This window comes from Physeter macrocephalus, chromosome 8 (genome assembly GCF_002837175.3).
Source record: "Physeter macrocephalus isolate SW-GA chromosome 8, ASM283717v5, whole genome shotgun sequence".
In the NCBI taxonomy this organism is placed as follows: domain Eukaryota; kingdom Metazoa; phylum Chordata; class Mammalia; order Artiodactyla; family Physeteridae; genus Physeter; species Physeter macrocephalus.
In genome coordinates this window covers 47,964,020-47,980,488 of record NC_041221.1, presented here as the reverse complement: position 1 = coordinate 47,980,488, position 16,469 = coordinate 47,964,020, and the positions used below count along the sequence as shown (strand labels likewise).

At 43.5% G+C, this 16,469-nt stretch overlaps 1 protein-coding gene across 1 annotated transcript in view; it reads right to left on the bottom strand.

Moving 5' to 3' along the window:
* EGFLAM (EGF like, fibronectin type III and laminin G domains) overlaps window positions 1-16,469 on the bottom strand; it is a 176,045-nt gene that overhangs the window by 78,041 nt on the left and 81,535 nt on the right. Inside the window, exon 7 of the mRNA XM_024123207.1 lies at window positions 5,339-5,505. Within this exon, the coding sequence (XP_023978975.1) occupies window positions 5,339-5,505 (167 nt within the window). The remainder of the gene's footprint in view (window positions 1-5,338; window positions 5,506-16,469) is intronic.

Sequence of the window (16,469 nt, the reverse complement as noted above, 5' to 3'; positions counted from 1 at the left end):
GTGAAGTAAGTAGAAAGAGAAAAACAAATATCGTATATTAATGCATATGTGTGGAACCTAGAAAAATGGTACAGATGAACCGGTTTGCAGGGCAGAAATTGAGACACAGATGTAGAGAAAAAACGTATGGACACCAAGGGGGAAAGTGGCCGGGGGTGGTGGTGGTGTGATGAATTGGGCAATTAGGATTGACATGTATACACTGATGTGTATAAAATTGATGACTAATAAGGACCTGCTGTATAAAAAAATAAATAAAATAAAATTCAAAACTTCAAAAAAAAAAAAAGAAAGAAGGGTTTCAAAAATTTACTGCTAATAGGAAAATGGAAAATATCAATGTAATAATCTCCTTAACCAGCTTCCTAAATCTTCAGATCCATCATCTTTTCAATTATAAAAATGATCATAATTCATAATGAAAAAATTTTTAAAAAAGAATACAGTGGTAAAATAAGGGCTTGATTCGAAAGAGTTGGGAAATGTCTTTCCCTTCCTCAATCTCCTTATTAGCAAATGGAACTCTATTGATCACTCTCAAAGGCCTCTTTTCCATCCTTATTGCCTTGAACTTAAAACTCTCTGGGTTTGCTTTCTCCTTCCCTCCCTTCCTCCCCTCCTTCCTTCCTTCCTTCCTTCCTTCCTCCCTTCTTCTTTCATTCTAATTTGTCCTTACTTGTGTCTCATTGCAATTCTGGGAGCTCGACTTTGCCTATAAACCTTGCTAATGGGCAAACCCATTTTTGGCCTGGTGGGTCCCTAGACCAACTTTCTGCTCACATCTTCTCTTCAAATTTCCCAGACAGTAGCAGTAGAAAATTATCCAGCCACCAAAGTAGTCACGGGCTCTTGGCTTGTGAAGTCACATTCAGTCATTCATGTACTCAATCAATATTTTATTGAGCGCCTACTTTGTACAGGGTGTTAGGAACACAACCTTGAATGAGTCGATCCAAGTCCAGTATGGAGCTTATACTGAAGGGGGGAGACAGATAAGTAAAGAGTTTCAGGCAGTGAAAGGGCCATAGCAAAGCAGGGAACGGGGCTGAGGAGACGGTGTGTGAAGTTTAGGGGAGCCTGTCTGTGGAAGTGACATCTGAGCTATGATATAAAAGAAGAAAGGGAGGGAGGTCATAGGGACATAGAAAGACTGGGGAGAGAGAGTTCCAAGTAGAGGAAACAGCAGGTACAAAAGCCCTGAGGCAGAAAGGAGGAAAATGACTTTTGCTGGGAACAAAAGTACACCTTCCACTGGGGACTTCCCTGAGGATACCAATTTCACTTCAGTGAAAAACTTACTGGTTCTTTCTCTGCTTATATCATGAGGATAGAACACGAGAAATTAAATGCTTTAGGGTGGTAGGACCAAGCTCCATACCCAGGGAAGGTTATATAATCCTAGAGTTGGTTACACATATGAGTGATTTTTCATTTCATTTCATTTGCTTTTGGGAAAAAGAAAGAAAACGCCTGACTTTCTGACTTCTGCCATTTCTATTATTTACAATTCATATCCCTTATTACTTGTTCCATCCTTCTTGATGAAGCTAAGCTTGGATCCCAGAGAATAAGTGACCACCAGACGGGGCGAATACGTGTCTTACTACAAAGCCACATATGTGCCCCTGTGTTTGTGAGGCTCCACCAGTCCTGTTCTGACTGGCTAATTTATAAGATCAACCAAGGGAAAATAGAACGCCATGGAATAATAGGCAAATTATAACGTTGTTGGCATTGCTTTCTGGAAGAAAAAAAGTAGAGTAGAATGGGGTAAAGAATGAGGAATCGTGATCTTTGTCTTTCTTGTATTTCCTTAGAGGAAGAGAAGAGGTGCTGACGTGTGGAAAATCTCTGCTGAGAGGATGGGAGTCAATACAGGGTGGCGTTTTTATTAGTCAAGGTCGGAAATGATCTAGTTCTCAGCAGAGGATCTGGACACTAAAACATCTTAATTTTTCCTTCCCTTTCTACCTGTAAGGCTGTGGAGCTGAGCTAAGATGCGGACGTTGAACACACCTCACAATTCCCCGGTGAAGCCATCAAAACCCTCACTCTTTCTCACTCAGGCTGAACATCAATTAAGGAAAACGCTGGGCCCTGGCTTTCAGTAACTACAGACACAGAGCACCCAAGGTCTGCTAACAGGGTCGGGCACTGATAGGTCCAGGGGAAGTCAATGCTTTGTGAGTAACTAGAGGCGATGTGTTGTATTTTTTATGAAAGGAGGTGGATGCAAGCCTAAAACAGGTGACAGAGGAGCTCAGCGAGTAGCAGTGTCTGGGGTGCGATCCAAGGGTTCCCATGGAGCCCGCTGCACCTTGGTAGTCCACTTGACATCTGTCCTGAGGTTCACGGTTCAGGGAGCATGAACCCACAAAACATCCATGAAGGAAGGACCCGGAGGTGGGGGCGGGTAGGAGCTATGAGAAAGGGGAAGCCCGACATGTAGGAATACGCATCTCACAAATTCCTTCAGGAGGTGTTCAAAATATTTAACAACTTCTTGGCTTGGGTCTAACCAATCACAAGGGCTGCCAGCTGTAAACTACCAGGGCTATACTGATGCTTGCTGGTAGCATTTCAGACCTGTATGTATGTTTTACTCACCTTTTGGTATGTGCAATACACCTGACAGGTTTTAAAAGAAAAAAAAATTCTTAAAATTCTTGTTCTGTGCTGTCAGAACTTCCTTAGTCCACAGATTCTACAAGGACTGTCCCCTGTACTTTATTTAACTGATGACCTTACCTTTCTCATGCCATTTTGCACTAGAAGAAGAAGAACATTCTTTAATTTGAATCTCACTCAGGGAAGTGGTTTAGCAGTCAGCCAAACCGAAGTTCAAATCCTGCCTTTACAATTATTATTCTTGGGAAAATATGTAATCTTTCAAAGACTCAATTTTTAAAAATCTATTTTTTTAAAAAAGGATACTATTAAAAAGGGATACTATTCCTCTGGTACAGGGTTTTCGTAAGGATTAATATGGGGTTTCCCAGGTAAGTGCTCGAGACGCTGCCGGCTCATAGGAGCCTTCCCCAATGGTAGCTCTGCTATTCAGAATTTATTATAATTCCAATAAGGGCTATTTGGTAATTAGGCATTTTTATATATGCAAAAGTGGGTTTGGGAGGTAAAATAATAGTCTAGACAAACAGCAGAATAAGAAGTGTGAATCTGCCAGAATACAGGTTTTTCTAAAACATTAGAAATGATCATGACCAGAAAAATCACAATTGAAATACCAATGACAGCACATTCTTATATATTCGTGAAACAGGCTATCTGATAAATTCTATTTCTGTTACCCTGATTTGAGTAACCATATATATACAAACAGTGAAATTCGACTTATTTAAGAATATTTCATAATTGACAGTTTTCACTGAATCAGCCACATCCCCTGCACACAATTACTTTGAAAGGATAAATTTTACTTCACAAAGGAGACCAACTGTAACAAAATGTTACATATCTGTAAAGCACTTTCACATACCTTATCCCACTTAATTCACAGAGCTGGCATCTACCAAAGGGGAAATACTTATCAGAAACTCCAAGACCAGACTAGTGTTTCAGCTGAAAAAGAAAAAGTTCAAGAGATGCCCCTCCATGCCCCCTCCCCTGACTCCAGTGTCCACACCCATGTCAGGGCCAGCTGAGGTGTTAGAGCTCATCCTTTTTGCACTTCCTTGCCTCTGCGGAGAAGGAGATACTAGGGGATAGAAGGAAAGAAGTGAAAATGGGGCAGCTCACAAAATGGGAGCGGAGCAGTTCAGTGTTGGGGAAGGGTGGGTAGGCACACAACACAGAGTGCCTGCTCGGTTTATGATACAAAAAGACAAACTACGTGTTTCAAAACACAGTCAGATCGTGAGGCCTGCCTCAGCTACTGTTGCCCCATTTTTTGGCCATGCATCACAAAGTTTAACCAAAGATTACACAGTAGATCTCATCCAGCAAGAGTGGAAGGTTGGCCCTCCTTTGATTTGAAATAAAATTGTTAACATTTCTTCTAGAAAGAAGGAGCTTCATCCCTTGCTGAATGAATGGGGAGTTTTAGCTTCTAAATTCTAAAGAAGAGCAGTGAAACAATTGTTGGGTGCTGGTAGTTACTGTGTATGTAGGTGTGTGTGTGTGTGTGCGTGTGCGTGTGCGTGTGTGTGTGTGTGTAGGGTGTGGCCTCACTACATCCCCATATTCCCCAACAATCCAATTTGAAGGATGGAGTCCTAACATTCAAGGTTAGGGTAAGGGCTGGTTTTAGAAGAGCCAAAATTCCTAGGACTTAGGGAACTTGGTGAATCTCCACCCCTGGAAACAGCAGGTGGGCACGGAAGTCAGCTGTAGGGCTGCTGTGAAGCAGAGGGGAGGAGTTTAGAAAGATCAGCTAACCAATGAACGCAGGGCTCTGTGCTGGCCAAGGCAAGCCTCTGGCAGTGCTAAGTAGGCTTCTTTTCTGAGAGCTCCTTTCCTGGCTGAAGAGACCCAGGGACGGTAGTGGGGCTCCTCAGACACAAGAACCTGGAAGAATTTACTGGCAAAATTGAAAAGATTCCAGTTTTCAAACAAAAGAAGTGCCAACAGTTCAGTTCTGAGATCTCCCCACGACACAGGGTTCTACGTTTGTGTACATGTACCTCCCACTTCCAAAGGACAAAGGTTTCTAAGCCAGATTGACAAGGTGGACTAAGCAATCGAAATGTAGTCCTTGAATCGTGTGGGAGCTTCTTAAACCCCAGACCGCAATCTGAATCTGACTTTTCACAAAATTCCAGATGGTTTGATGAACTGGTCCAAGCTTCCCCAAGGCCCCCAGAGAGGCACTATGACAGAGCCTATGCTACAGACCCCCAGCTACACATCGGCATGCTAGCAACTTGGATTCTCCTTGACCATCCTTCAGAGGGGCTGATTTTACTTGAGCGTCCTTGATTTGCCGGTGAAGAATAACCCTGAAGGGTCTGGGAGCAGCATTTTTTCTCCTATGATTCTAAGCTGAACCCATTTTTTCCAAAAGATGGAAAGGGGCAGGGGCTGCACATCTTGGTACGTGCTCTGTTTTGTACTCAGGAAAGAAAACTGACCTCAAACTCCCTAAGGATAATGCAAAAATAAACCTTCTGCTGACCTCCTGTACAAAGAAGCAGCCTGGCCCTGTGGAGGGCCTCTAACTTCCAAAGACCTGGGAAAACCACAGCAGGAAAGGCTGAGGACACCCCCTTCCAGACTGCCCTTTTGCGGGGAGCTAAGCAACCTCTGTCAAGAGGGTCCTCAGGAGGCAATCCCAGCAACGCAGCTACGTCTGTCTGTCCTTCAGAAGGACCACAGTACTCACGGGCGGTTCGGATGGTGTCACTCGGCTGGCTACGGGGGCTGAGACCGTGGGGGTTCACGGCCCTCACGGCAAACTGATAGCTGGTGTCCGGATCGAGGCCCCTGATGACCATGGAATCCATCTGGAGCTGCTCTTGGATTAAGGTCCAACTCTTGTCAAAATCTGGCCTTTGTTGATTAAAAAACAAAACAGAATGAGAAGCAGTAGTTCAGTTACAGCAGAGGGAAGGAAAGCTTGATGGCTATGTAAACTAACAGCGTTTGACTTCTGGAAGCAAGACTTATCAAAATGAGAGTGAACATTTCCCACCTAAGAGTGATCTGGATTTGAAATCCCAGGTCATGTTTTTTAAGTCCTTTCCAATAAAAGAAAGTAGATCCTTTTTAGGGCCAGTTTTAAGCACTGTTTAAAGATCATCCGCTTTTCCTTGCATGGCCTTGACTGTGGTAAAAAGATCTCCACATAGGAATTCGGTTTCAAGGACTCTGCCTTCCAGATGTTTCGTAAACAAGCCTTCCCCTGACAGTTCCCATTCCCAGGGGTCAGGAGAGCACAGATTCCATCTATTCACAATCTGTTCACAAAATAAACAAGTATAAATGTTCTAGGGTGACTAATTGCATGAACTGCCATGGGAAAACCCAACAAGATTCTGCAGCACGGCCATTCTTACTCTTCACAAAACTACAAGGGTGCCAACTTGCCAAATGTTCACATGGACTCGGACTTGGGCCTAGTGGTGGGAGACAGTTTAAAAGCAGAGAAGGAGCTAACGGTATCAGTCACTGAGGCCATTCTCATCGCCCGAGACTGGGGGCTGCTCCCCAGTGCTTCTGCCTCAGCTGAGCCACAATCCAAGAACCTGGGTTCTGGGCACTGTGGCCCAGAGACCAGCTCCTCAGGCCAATGCTTGTACCCTGAGGTCTTCTATGGCAGCCCTGGGCAGCGCAGTTCTCAGGTTTCAGGGGGAACCACGGCCTCTCAGCTATATCTCAACGACGAAGGTTTCCACCCTGGGACACCCTCATTGCACCCTTGCAGATCACAGCCCCGTACCTCCTCCCAGGCCCAGCCCGACCCTCGGCACTGCTCTCTGGTGTAGCTGTCAAGGGCCAGTCTCTGGATTTCTCCACGCTGCAAGCAACAGAGCTGGGGAAGTTGCCAGCTGGAGGAGTTCTCTACCCTCCACCTTCCTTCCTCCACCCTCTAGCTTTCTGCCCCAGCCCTTTGCCAGACCTACCCTTGCTTCAGGTGCGACAGGATCTGCCATCCCCTTCAGATCTTTATCCTCCTCCTCTGCAACCTGGTGGCCAAAGTGGCTTCCTCCCCTCTGGGGCCCCTGCCCAGCAGATGCTTCTACCCACGGTGGACTCACAGCTACCCGTGGTGAACTTCGGCTCCCTGCCACCAGCGCCGCCTCCTGCCCGATCCCCCCCTTTCTCTGTTACCTGTGGGCCCTGCTCTGCGGCCCCCCAGCCTGGCTGGGCGGCCCCCGCCTGCTCCTGCTCCCCGGGTGCTGCCTTCACCTGCCAGGCCCTTCGGCCCTAGCTTGGGGCGAGCAGAGCTACACCCAGTAGAACTAAAGCCATTCCAGGGTTATCGAAAACTGAACAGCAACCTTGGGGGACCTGGGTCATCACGTACTCCTCCAGCTGGAAGGTCTTTCTCTGGTCTCAATTCCCATCTCAAGGTCCCACCTTCCACCTACAGTGGAGTCTTCCACAGCCAGCGCATCGACCTCTACCAGCAGGCCTCCCCACCGGATGCCCTGCGCTGGACGCCGAAGCCCTGGGAGCGGACGGGGCCACCCTCTCGAGAAGGGCCGTCCCGAAGGGCACAGGGGACTGGGTCCCCATGGGACAAGGAGCCTGGATTTCCCCCACCCCGCTGAGGGAGCGCCCTTTGTCCCCACCTCCTTATAAATATATAAGGGGGAAAGGGGTGTGTGGGGAAGGGTTGCGGGGCTGGGGCCTTGCTTCCCCTCCTTCCCCCTCCCCTGGTCCCCTATCCCTGGGGCCGTTTGTTAAAAAAGAATAATAAAAGGATTAAAAAAAAAGGTCCAGCTTCCTTCTGGGGGACAGCATACAGGGGGTAAGAGAACAATCCTGCCTCTATTGCTCACTAGCTGCTATTTCACCTCTTTAAGTCTCTAGTTTCTCATCCGAAAATGGGGTGATAAAAGTACCTACTTAAGAGGGCCGTCATAAAGGAGAAATGAGCTCTGTATCCCAGCAGAGCGCCTGGCAATGTAACTGAGCAGGATACTATGGGGCCCTCCCAGAACAGGAGCCCCCTCTTCCCAATGTCCTCAGCCTGCCTTTTGCCTGTAGAAAAACTTTAGTCAAAGAATAAATTTAATCAGAAAAGTGAGAAAGTGCAGAAAGGAAAAAAAAAAAAAAACGTCAAACAAGATAAAATAATAATAGTTTAGCCATTCAACAAAGTCAAGGACCTTTAGTTCCTCCTCAAGGGCTATAGATAATATTCTGAGCCACATCCTTTGAGCTGTTTTGCAGAAACTGAAACACCCACCAGGTGGAAGAAGTTAACTGTGTGCTGCTCACAGGCACGTACACCCCAGACCAGTTGGAACCAGAAGGCTGATGATATTGACTCACGGTTATCTCACCACCAACCAATCAGAGGAGAGTGTCCATGAGCTGACCACACACCCCACAACCCCCTTCCCTTACGCCTTTAAAAACCTTTCCCTGAAGGCCTTCGGGGAGTTCAGGTCTTTTAAGCACTAGCTACCTGGACTCCTTGCTTGGTGCCCCGCAATAAACGCTGTACTTTCCTTCACCACAACCCGGTGTCAGTAGATCGGCTTTACTTCGCTCGGGCAAGCAGACCCAAGTTTGGTTCGGTAACAGCATCACACTGTAAATGCTCAGCATGGATTAGCCATTATGTAAGGGATGTACCCACCTCACAGGCCCGGCAGGCAACCCTTGGCCACTTGCTCACTCTATACCCATGAGCTTCAATGCAGTAGCACTAGCGCACGTGGCTAGTCAGTACTTGAAATGTGGCTCGTCTGAATTGGGATGTGCTGTGAGTGTAAAATGTACAATGGATTTTTTTTAAGTGTAAAATATCTCATTAATATTTATATTGATTACATGTTGAAATGATGATATTTTGGATTCAGTGAGTTAAAAATACATATTATTGAAATTAATTTCACTTGTTTCTTACTACCCTTTAAATGTCCCTATCAAAAAACTTAAAATTTCATATAGGTTTGCATTTACTATTGGCCAGTGCTGTTCTATATGGACTTCCTAGTTGGAGGGAGAAAGGAGAGCTTTCCAGGTAATAAGAACTACAAAATGAAATTTGGGAATGTTTGTGCATGGCTGGGGGACAGTGCAAATGGCCTAACTGGAGTGGAGAGGTTTTGTTAATAACTAATAATAGCTATCATTTATCATGTTCTTCAATGCGTATCAAGCATTGTTCTAATAGTTTAACTCATTTACTTCTCACAATTACTCTATACAGTAGATACTAATATTAAACACCCCTGCCCCTTTCTTTGAAGAGGAAATTAAGGCACAGAATGGGTAAGTAACTTGCCTGAGGTCACACAGCTCATAAATGGTGAGGCCAACTTGGGTTGATGGGGGAAGATGAGATTGAGAAGATCCTTGATGCTGAATGAAAAATTGGGGTGATAGGGATTGGGGGATTCTCCATCTTTAAGTTCGCTCCCCGAACAACCTCTCAGCTCTTCTATTGTTAAACCCCTCTGCTCACAGATATTTAGAGGAAGGCAGGAAGCAAAAAATATTGATGTTTGCCCTTTATGAACAACTTAATAGGCAAGGAAGTAAAGACTCATTTTGCTAAAAGGAGATGCCTGGACAGTACATGGATTTCTCTAATATGTGCTCTCCTAGCTTTTCATTAGCAAGACTTGTTGAAAGCCAGATGGAGTCCTTAAGCCCAGCAAAAGATGCTTCCTTGGGCTCACCGTGCTGATGAGGAGTTTATGGGGCCCATATCTCACAAGAATTCATGTGTTTGGAGAAGCAGAGGTCACAAGCATGCCCACTGTAGGATGTAGGGCTCATTTCTCTTTCTCGGTATCCTTTCCCTAAAGATGGATTTCTCGGGGCTTCCCCGGTGGCGCAGTGGTTGAGAGTCCGCCTGCCGATGCAGGGGATGCGGGTTCGTGCCCCGGTCCGCGAAGATCCCACATGCCGCGGAGCGGCTGGGCCCGTGAGCCATGGCCGCTGGGCCTGCACGTCCGGAGCCTGTGCTCTGCCACGGGAGAGGCCACAACAATGAGAGGCCCGCATACGGCAAAAAAAAAAAAAAAAGATGGATTTCTCATGTAAACTAACTTTGTCATCAAAGAGAAAACCTTGGTGAGTGGAAGGAAACACATTTACAAACTCAAATTAGAACAAAATCACTTCACAGAGGAAAGCCACGGGAATGCCTAACAGTAAAGTCAGGAAAGATACGATCTTTAGATAAAACTCTCCTGTTATCCTTTGCTAAGTTTCCCTTGTGGCATTTATAGAGGAAAGGACCCGTCACTGCTCTCAGAATGTGCCACAGTCTACCCAGGGCTACCTGCAAATATCTGCAACAATTTTCATGTAAAAAATTACAGCTTCCCATCCCCCACAAAAAAAGAGATTATTTTCTATTTGCTCATTTAATGCAAGAAAGAAAGCTACATTTTCAGCGAATAAGAGATTGACATCATTAACATTTAATTTCATTATATAGAGTGAGAGAGGAAAGCTCACGTAGATTGACTACCAGTCCAAAACCTTTAACATTTTGCCTCCGATTTTGTCATGGGTTTTGCGTTTAAATGTTTTTAGAGTCTCTTGAGGTACAAAAGTGCAAAGGCAAGGTTGAGAGAGAGATAATCAGGCAAAAGTACTGTCTTAGTTCATCCTCAAACAACAACTTTATCTTTTTTCACTAAAGAAAATCATCCTAACTACAAAGTTGCCAGTCAAATCACCATAGCAACACTAGCCTCCCAATTTCCCCAACCAGGAAAAGCCTAGAGGGGAAGAAGCAGCCTAAGAAAGTGCAGCCATCCCAGGTAAAGATGGGCAGCCACCAGTAAGGCAGGCTCTTAAAAACTTTTCCAAATAGCGGGACAGGGTTGGGTTGTGCATCCTGTATCTCAAGAGGTCAGTAGGACACCTTTGGAAGGTGGTTGGGCAGGGGAGTTCAGGTGGGACAGATACAATTCGATCAGCAGTGACTATTCAAAACCCAGTTAGCTGATTCAAGTAATCAAAACACCCACTGGTTCGTTTTGGTGGGAGGAAGCATTACCACTGGCAATATTAGCATCCAGCCTGGTTATCAGGAATCTTAGAGATTGTTTGGTCCGAGTGTCTGAGGGCTCTCAGAAATTACATGCAAGATTCTATGTGTGAACTTCATTTCATTTTGCTAAGAAAAGTGTCCTCAGCTTCTTATCAGATTCTCAAAGATAATCACGATCCCAAAACTTTTAGAATCACTGTCTAGTCCATTCTCTCATTCTACCCACGTGGACACTGAAGGAAAATAATTTATCCAAAGTCATAATACCACCGGGTGGTATATTTTTCTGTTTTCTTCCCTTTCTTGTGGCATTTTGACCACCTCAACTATTGCCAAGTTCACCCTTAGTGGACAATCATTTTTCTTGGTACCATCAAACCCAGTAGGTGACTGCCTTGGGCTATTCAGTTGGCAAGTGATTAGTGATTATCAACCATGCATCCATCACAGAAGTTATATTCTGGGAGGCTCTAAGGAACTGTAAACACAATTCCATTCTCAGGGAATTTATAATCTAATTGGCAGATAATACATCTAAAGACCATTAGGAAGCCAGTGCAGTGCAAAGTTGCATATTTCAAGAGCCATATTTGAACAGGTCAATGTGAACTGGCATCCTGGGGAAAGTATACGAGACCAGGAAGAATTTAAGTTAGATTTCAAATATATTTGAGTTGTGATAACTGAAAAGGAATAGGGTATCTCTGTGTGGAGAAGAGATGAGTGCAGCATTAGCTCTATGTATGAATGTGGATAAATTAAGCACCAACTACATGTAAAATATAGTGTGGAATATCCAAAGAGAATAAATAATATGGGTTCCTAACATGAATGATCAATTAACCTATATAAAAGATTGGTATAATATATAAAAACATTAGCCATAAGTAGGTAAATGAATATACGGCACCTCTGCATATCACACATAGTCAAAGCTTTCCTTATCAGCCTCTACCGGTTTGTTAGATTAACCAGTGATCCTCATTAGTTCCCACTAATTCAGCTGTTGGCTTATCAAGAGTCCATTGTGTTTATTTCCAAATTTATTTACGACTTTCATGTTTGTTATTGTAATTATGTTATTTAATGCCATATTATATAAACTAGTGAATATGAGTAAAAAATATAAGTGATAGCTATGTTTAATGGTTTTGAAAGACTTAGTAAAGCTGAACCACTAAAACATAATTGCCTTTGAACTTAGTGAAAGCAAGGCAACTGTAAAAGAGTGAAAAGAAGATTATAAAATTCTAGAATGATTTTGTAGTCAGATAACTTTGCAAGTGACCTTAAATTTTTAACTTGAAAAAACTATAAGTAGAAATTGTAGGTGATACCTTCGAGGTGTGGTTAAAATGTCCATATTGTCCAAAGCAATCTACATATTCGATGCAATCCCTATTAAAATTCCAATGGCATTTTTCACAGAAATAGAAAAAATACTAGCAAACCAAATTCAACAGCACATTAAAATGATCTTACATGATCAAGTGGAATTTATCCCTGGGATGCAACAATGGTTCAACATAGTCAAATCGATAAATCTGATACACCACGTTAACAAAATGAAAGAAAAAAAACAGAGGACCATCTCAATAAATGCAGAAAAAGCATTTGACAAAATTCCACATCCCTTCACGATAAAAACTCTCAACAAATTAGGTATAGAAGGAATTCACCTCAACATAATAAAGGCCATATATGATGAGCCCACAGCCAACATCAGACTCAACAGTGAAAAGCTGAAAAATTTTCTTCTAAGATCAGGAACAAGGGTAAACAAATGTGCCCACCCTGACCACTTCTAAGAAATCTACTACTAGAAGTCCTAGCCAGGGCAATTACACAAGAAAAGCAAATAAAAGCCATCCAAATTGGAAAGGAGGAAGTTAAATTGTCTGTTTGCAGATGACATGGTATCATATATAGAAAACCTTAAACACTCCACCCCAAAACTGTTAGAACTAATGAACAAATTCAATAAAGTTGCAAGATACAAAAAAAAAATACAAAAATCAGTTCCATTTATATACACTAACAAACTATCTGAAAAAGAAGAACTTTAGGAAGTGCAAATAGTTGCTTGGGACGTAACCTCACAAGACATTCATGACAGAATAAAAAGTCAAAATGACCTCCGTGTGCAGAAACCAAGGGCAAAGCCAATTCAAATGATAAATGTAAAATCTTATATTAGGTTTTTAAAAAAGCCGATGGCATAGAAATAAGGCAGAGAAAACCTGGTGTGGCAAAGATCCATGGGGAAGGCAGAGGGCATTGATCATAAACTCAATATGAATTCTCTGGACTACCTGCTGTTGAAAAGGCCTAGTGTCCATATCCTAGGAAAAAGTGGTTTTCTAGGTTGATCACTTGGCAGAAGTGCTCTAGACCCATCTCCACTTGAGTCAGAGTTCAAAGGGCTGGTATTGATTGGTGTGGGGTAGAGAGGATATAGTGAACATATGCCAGTGTCGTTAGATAAGAGATAGACTGTCAAATGAAGGTGGTGAAGATGCCTTCTGTGTTTTCCATATTGGACTAGGAGGCCCAATGGTTCCTTACAGGGAAGCCAATGGCAGTGCATTATAAAGAAGACCCTTTGATGGCAATTAGGAATGGTTGACAACAAAGTCAACTGCACGAAAGGGCTGAGCTCTGCATCAGCAGCTGTCTTGAAGCAGAGGTTGGGTGGCCATCCATCAGAAATGTAACCAGCTACTTCCTGAACACAGTAAGAGGTTGGACTTCATTCAATGTCTCTGACCTCAACTCACAGTAGGAAATACATTTTTGTATAGCAACCCAATATACCTATTCATATATGTATACTGTATGTATATGACTCACATGTGAGTACAAAACTGAAAGAAAAGTTTCAAGAAAAAATACTTATCCTTACTATGTTATTCACTTTGCTATTTCCTCTTCTTTCTCTTCTTTTCCTTTCTTTTCTTCTTTTTTAAAAAAATTCTGATAAGGGGCTTCCCTGGTGGTGCAGTGGTTGAGAATCTGCCTGCTAATGCAGGGGACACGGGTTCGAGCCCTGGTCTGGGAAGATCCCACATGCCACGGAGCAACTAGGCCCATGAGCCACAACTACTGAGCCTACGCGTCTGGAGCCTGTGCTCCACAACAAGAGAGGCTGCGATAGTGAGAGGCCCGCACACCGCGATGAAGAGTGGCCCCCACTTGCCACAACTAGAGAAAGCCCTCGCACAGAAATGAAGACCCAATACAGCCAAAAAAAAAAAAAAAAAATTCTGATAAGAACCCACTAAATTGATTTCACCACCCACTGAAGTGTTGTGACCCATAATTTGAAAAACACTGGACCAGAAGTTTTTCTTCTAGAATACCTTAGATGGTGCTTCCAACTCCAAAACTCTGAGAATAAAGAAAACAGATTTTTTCAGCCATGAAGACAAATTTATGACTTACAGATAAATGTTCATAAAGTGGAAATGCAGCCTGTTAAACTCCAAGTATGCTCTAGATACATCACTCTCTAGAGCACTGTTTCAACATTTGTGAATGATCCACAGTAAGACATACATCGAACATTGTGACCCGGTACACACCACAAATATGCACACACAGCTGAAACACAAGTTTCACAAAATAATTCTTATTTTTATTACGTGTGATGCCTTCTGATATTTTCTTTTCTGTTTCATTTTACTTTTGAAAACCTGTTGGTCAGGACCCCCTCATCTGATTTCTTTACCTTCTAATGAGCCCACGGGTTGAAAACCACTTCTCTAGAAAGTTCAAGCTGAGGTGGGGAGTGATATTCAAGCATGTTACAGACATTAACTAGGAAACTGGGCTAGGAATGGTTAAATCCTGCTAAGAAAATACTTCTCAGAGAGGAACTCGTTGGAGCAGAAAACAGCCCTCTAGGGGATGCACAGAACATCCAGAATGGCCTTGACAGTGGAGGCCACTCTATAGGCCTGAGATGGAGGGGACCAAAAGCCTAATTACAGTACAACCAGAGATATGTGTGTCCTCCCTCCCTCAGTATGGGACCTAGCAGTCCATGGTTTAATGTTTTCTGGAGGACCTTGGGTTATTTGGAGGCTCCTTCCTTCAATACTTCCCTTCATGTTATCCCTTCTAAGCATCATTTCAGACACAGAATTGAAAAGATTCTTCTCTGGATTCTCCTACCCCTTACATCTGACTCTACCATTACACTGAATATACCACCTTCTAATGGAATTTTATATTTCTGTCTTCCCTACTAGGCTGTGAGCTCATTAACATGCTGATTGTCTTATTCATCTCTGTGCTCCTTGGAATGTCTGCATGATCTTTCGAAATGCAAATACTATCAATTCCTTTCCTTCTTAACCCTTCCCACAGCTCCTTATTCCTGTTTGTCAGGATGAACAGGAGATCCTTTACAAAGGCTTTCCTGCTCCAAACCTTGCTTACCTACCCAGCCTTATCTCTCACTGCACAGAGCTCCAGGCTTCTAAGCAAGTCCAAGAACATTTTTTTCTTGCCTCCAAGCCACTGCTTGAGTAGCTTCCTCTGGCCTGAGCCTTTTCACGCTGCTTCCTCCCTCCCCTCGTGCCTGCTTATTGCTGATATGTCCTCCTTAGTTCCTGTAAGAAGCCTTCCCAGATTCCTTCAAAACTGGGTTAGATGTCAAGGTTGTGTTCCTCTAGGCCCCTGGCCCCCACCCCTGCCCGCAACACTCACAGCTCTGGACTCTGCTCACCTGCCTTCCCCACTGGACTGTCCAAGCAGAGGCAATAGCTGATTCACCCCGAAATCTCTTGCACATGCTTTGCACGTGGAAGATACTCAATACGTACATGTTTGGATGAATGTATGCACATAGTAAGTATCCAGTAAAGGGTGAATTGAGCTGAATTAAAATATCTTCAAACTTAGACGTTAGCAATAACACAATGCCCTAAACCAGGGGGTAGCAAACTTCAGCTGCCTGCCAGTTTTTGTAAATAAAGTTTTACTGAAACACAACCACAACTGTTTGTTTAGGTATTTTCTAGGCTGCTTTCCTGCTACAATGGCAGAGGTCCATAGTTGAGAAAAAGACCATATAGCTGGCAAAGCACAAAATATTTACTACCTGATCCTGCAGAAAAATTTGCCAACCCCTGGTCTAAGACAACAGTCTTGGACTTCCCTGGTGGCACAGTGGTTAAGAATCCACCTGCCAATGCAGGGGACAAGGGTTCGAGCCCTGGTCCAGGAAGATCCCACATGCTGCAGAGCAACTAAGTCTGTGCACCACAACTACTGAGCCCGCGTGCCACAACTACTAAAGCCCACACACCTAGAGCCAGTGCTCCGCAACAAGAGAAGCCACGGCAATGAGAAGCCTGCGCACCGCAATGAAGAGTAGCCCCTGCTCGCCACAACTAGAGAAAGCCTGCGCGCAGCAACGAAGACCCAACGCAGCCAAAAACAAAAAAAAAACTGTTTAAGACAACAGTCTTTAACCTTGTTTGTGCTACTTTGACAGTCTGCGGAAATCTGTGAATCCCTTCTTGGAATAATATCTTTAAATGCATAAAATGCAGAGGATCACAAAGGAAACCAGTGATACTAGAAACAATTACCAAAACAATAAAAAATTATGATATATTAATATACATCCTTCTTCATTAACACATTAAATAACAATACTTAGCAATGGATTTAATAATTTCATAGTAGTGATAACCATAAATGGCATTTTGAGATATGTGCAACAATTGTAATGGGATAAGAACATATCTGTGATTCTAATGGTGACAAAGTCACAGGAATTGCTAATGCCACTGCAGTTTGTTGATTACATTCATATTTG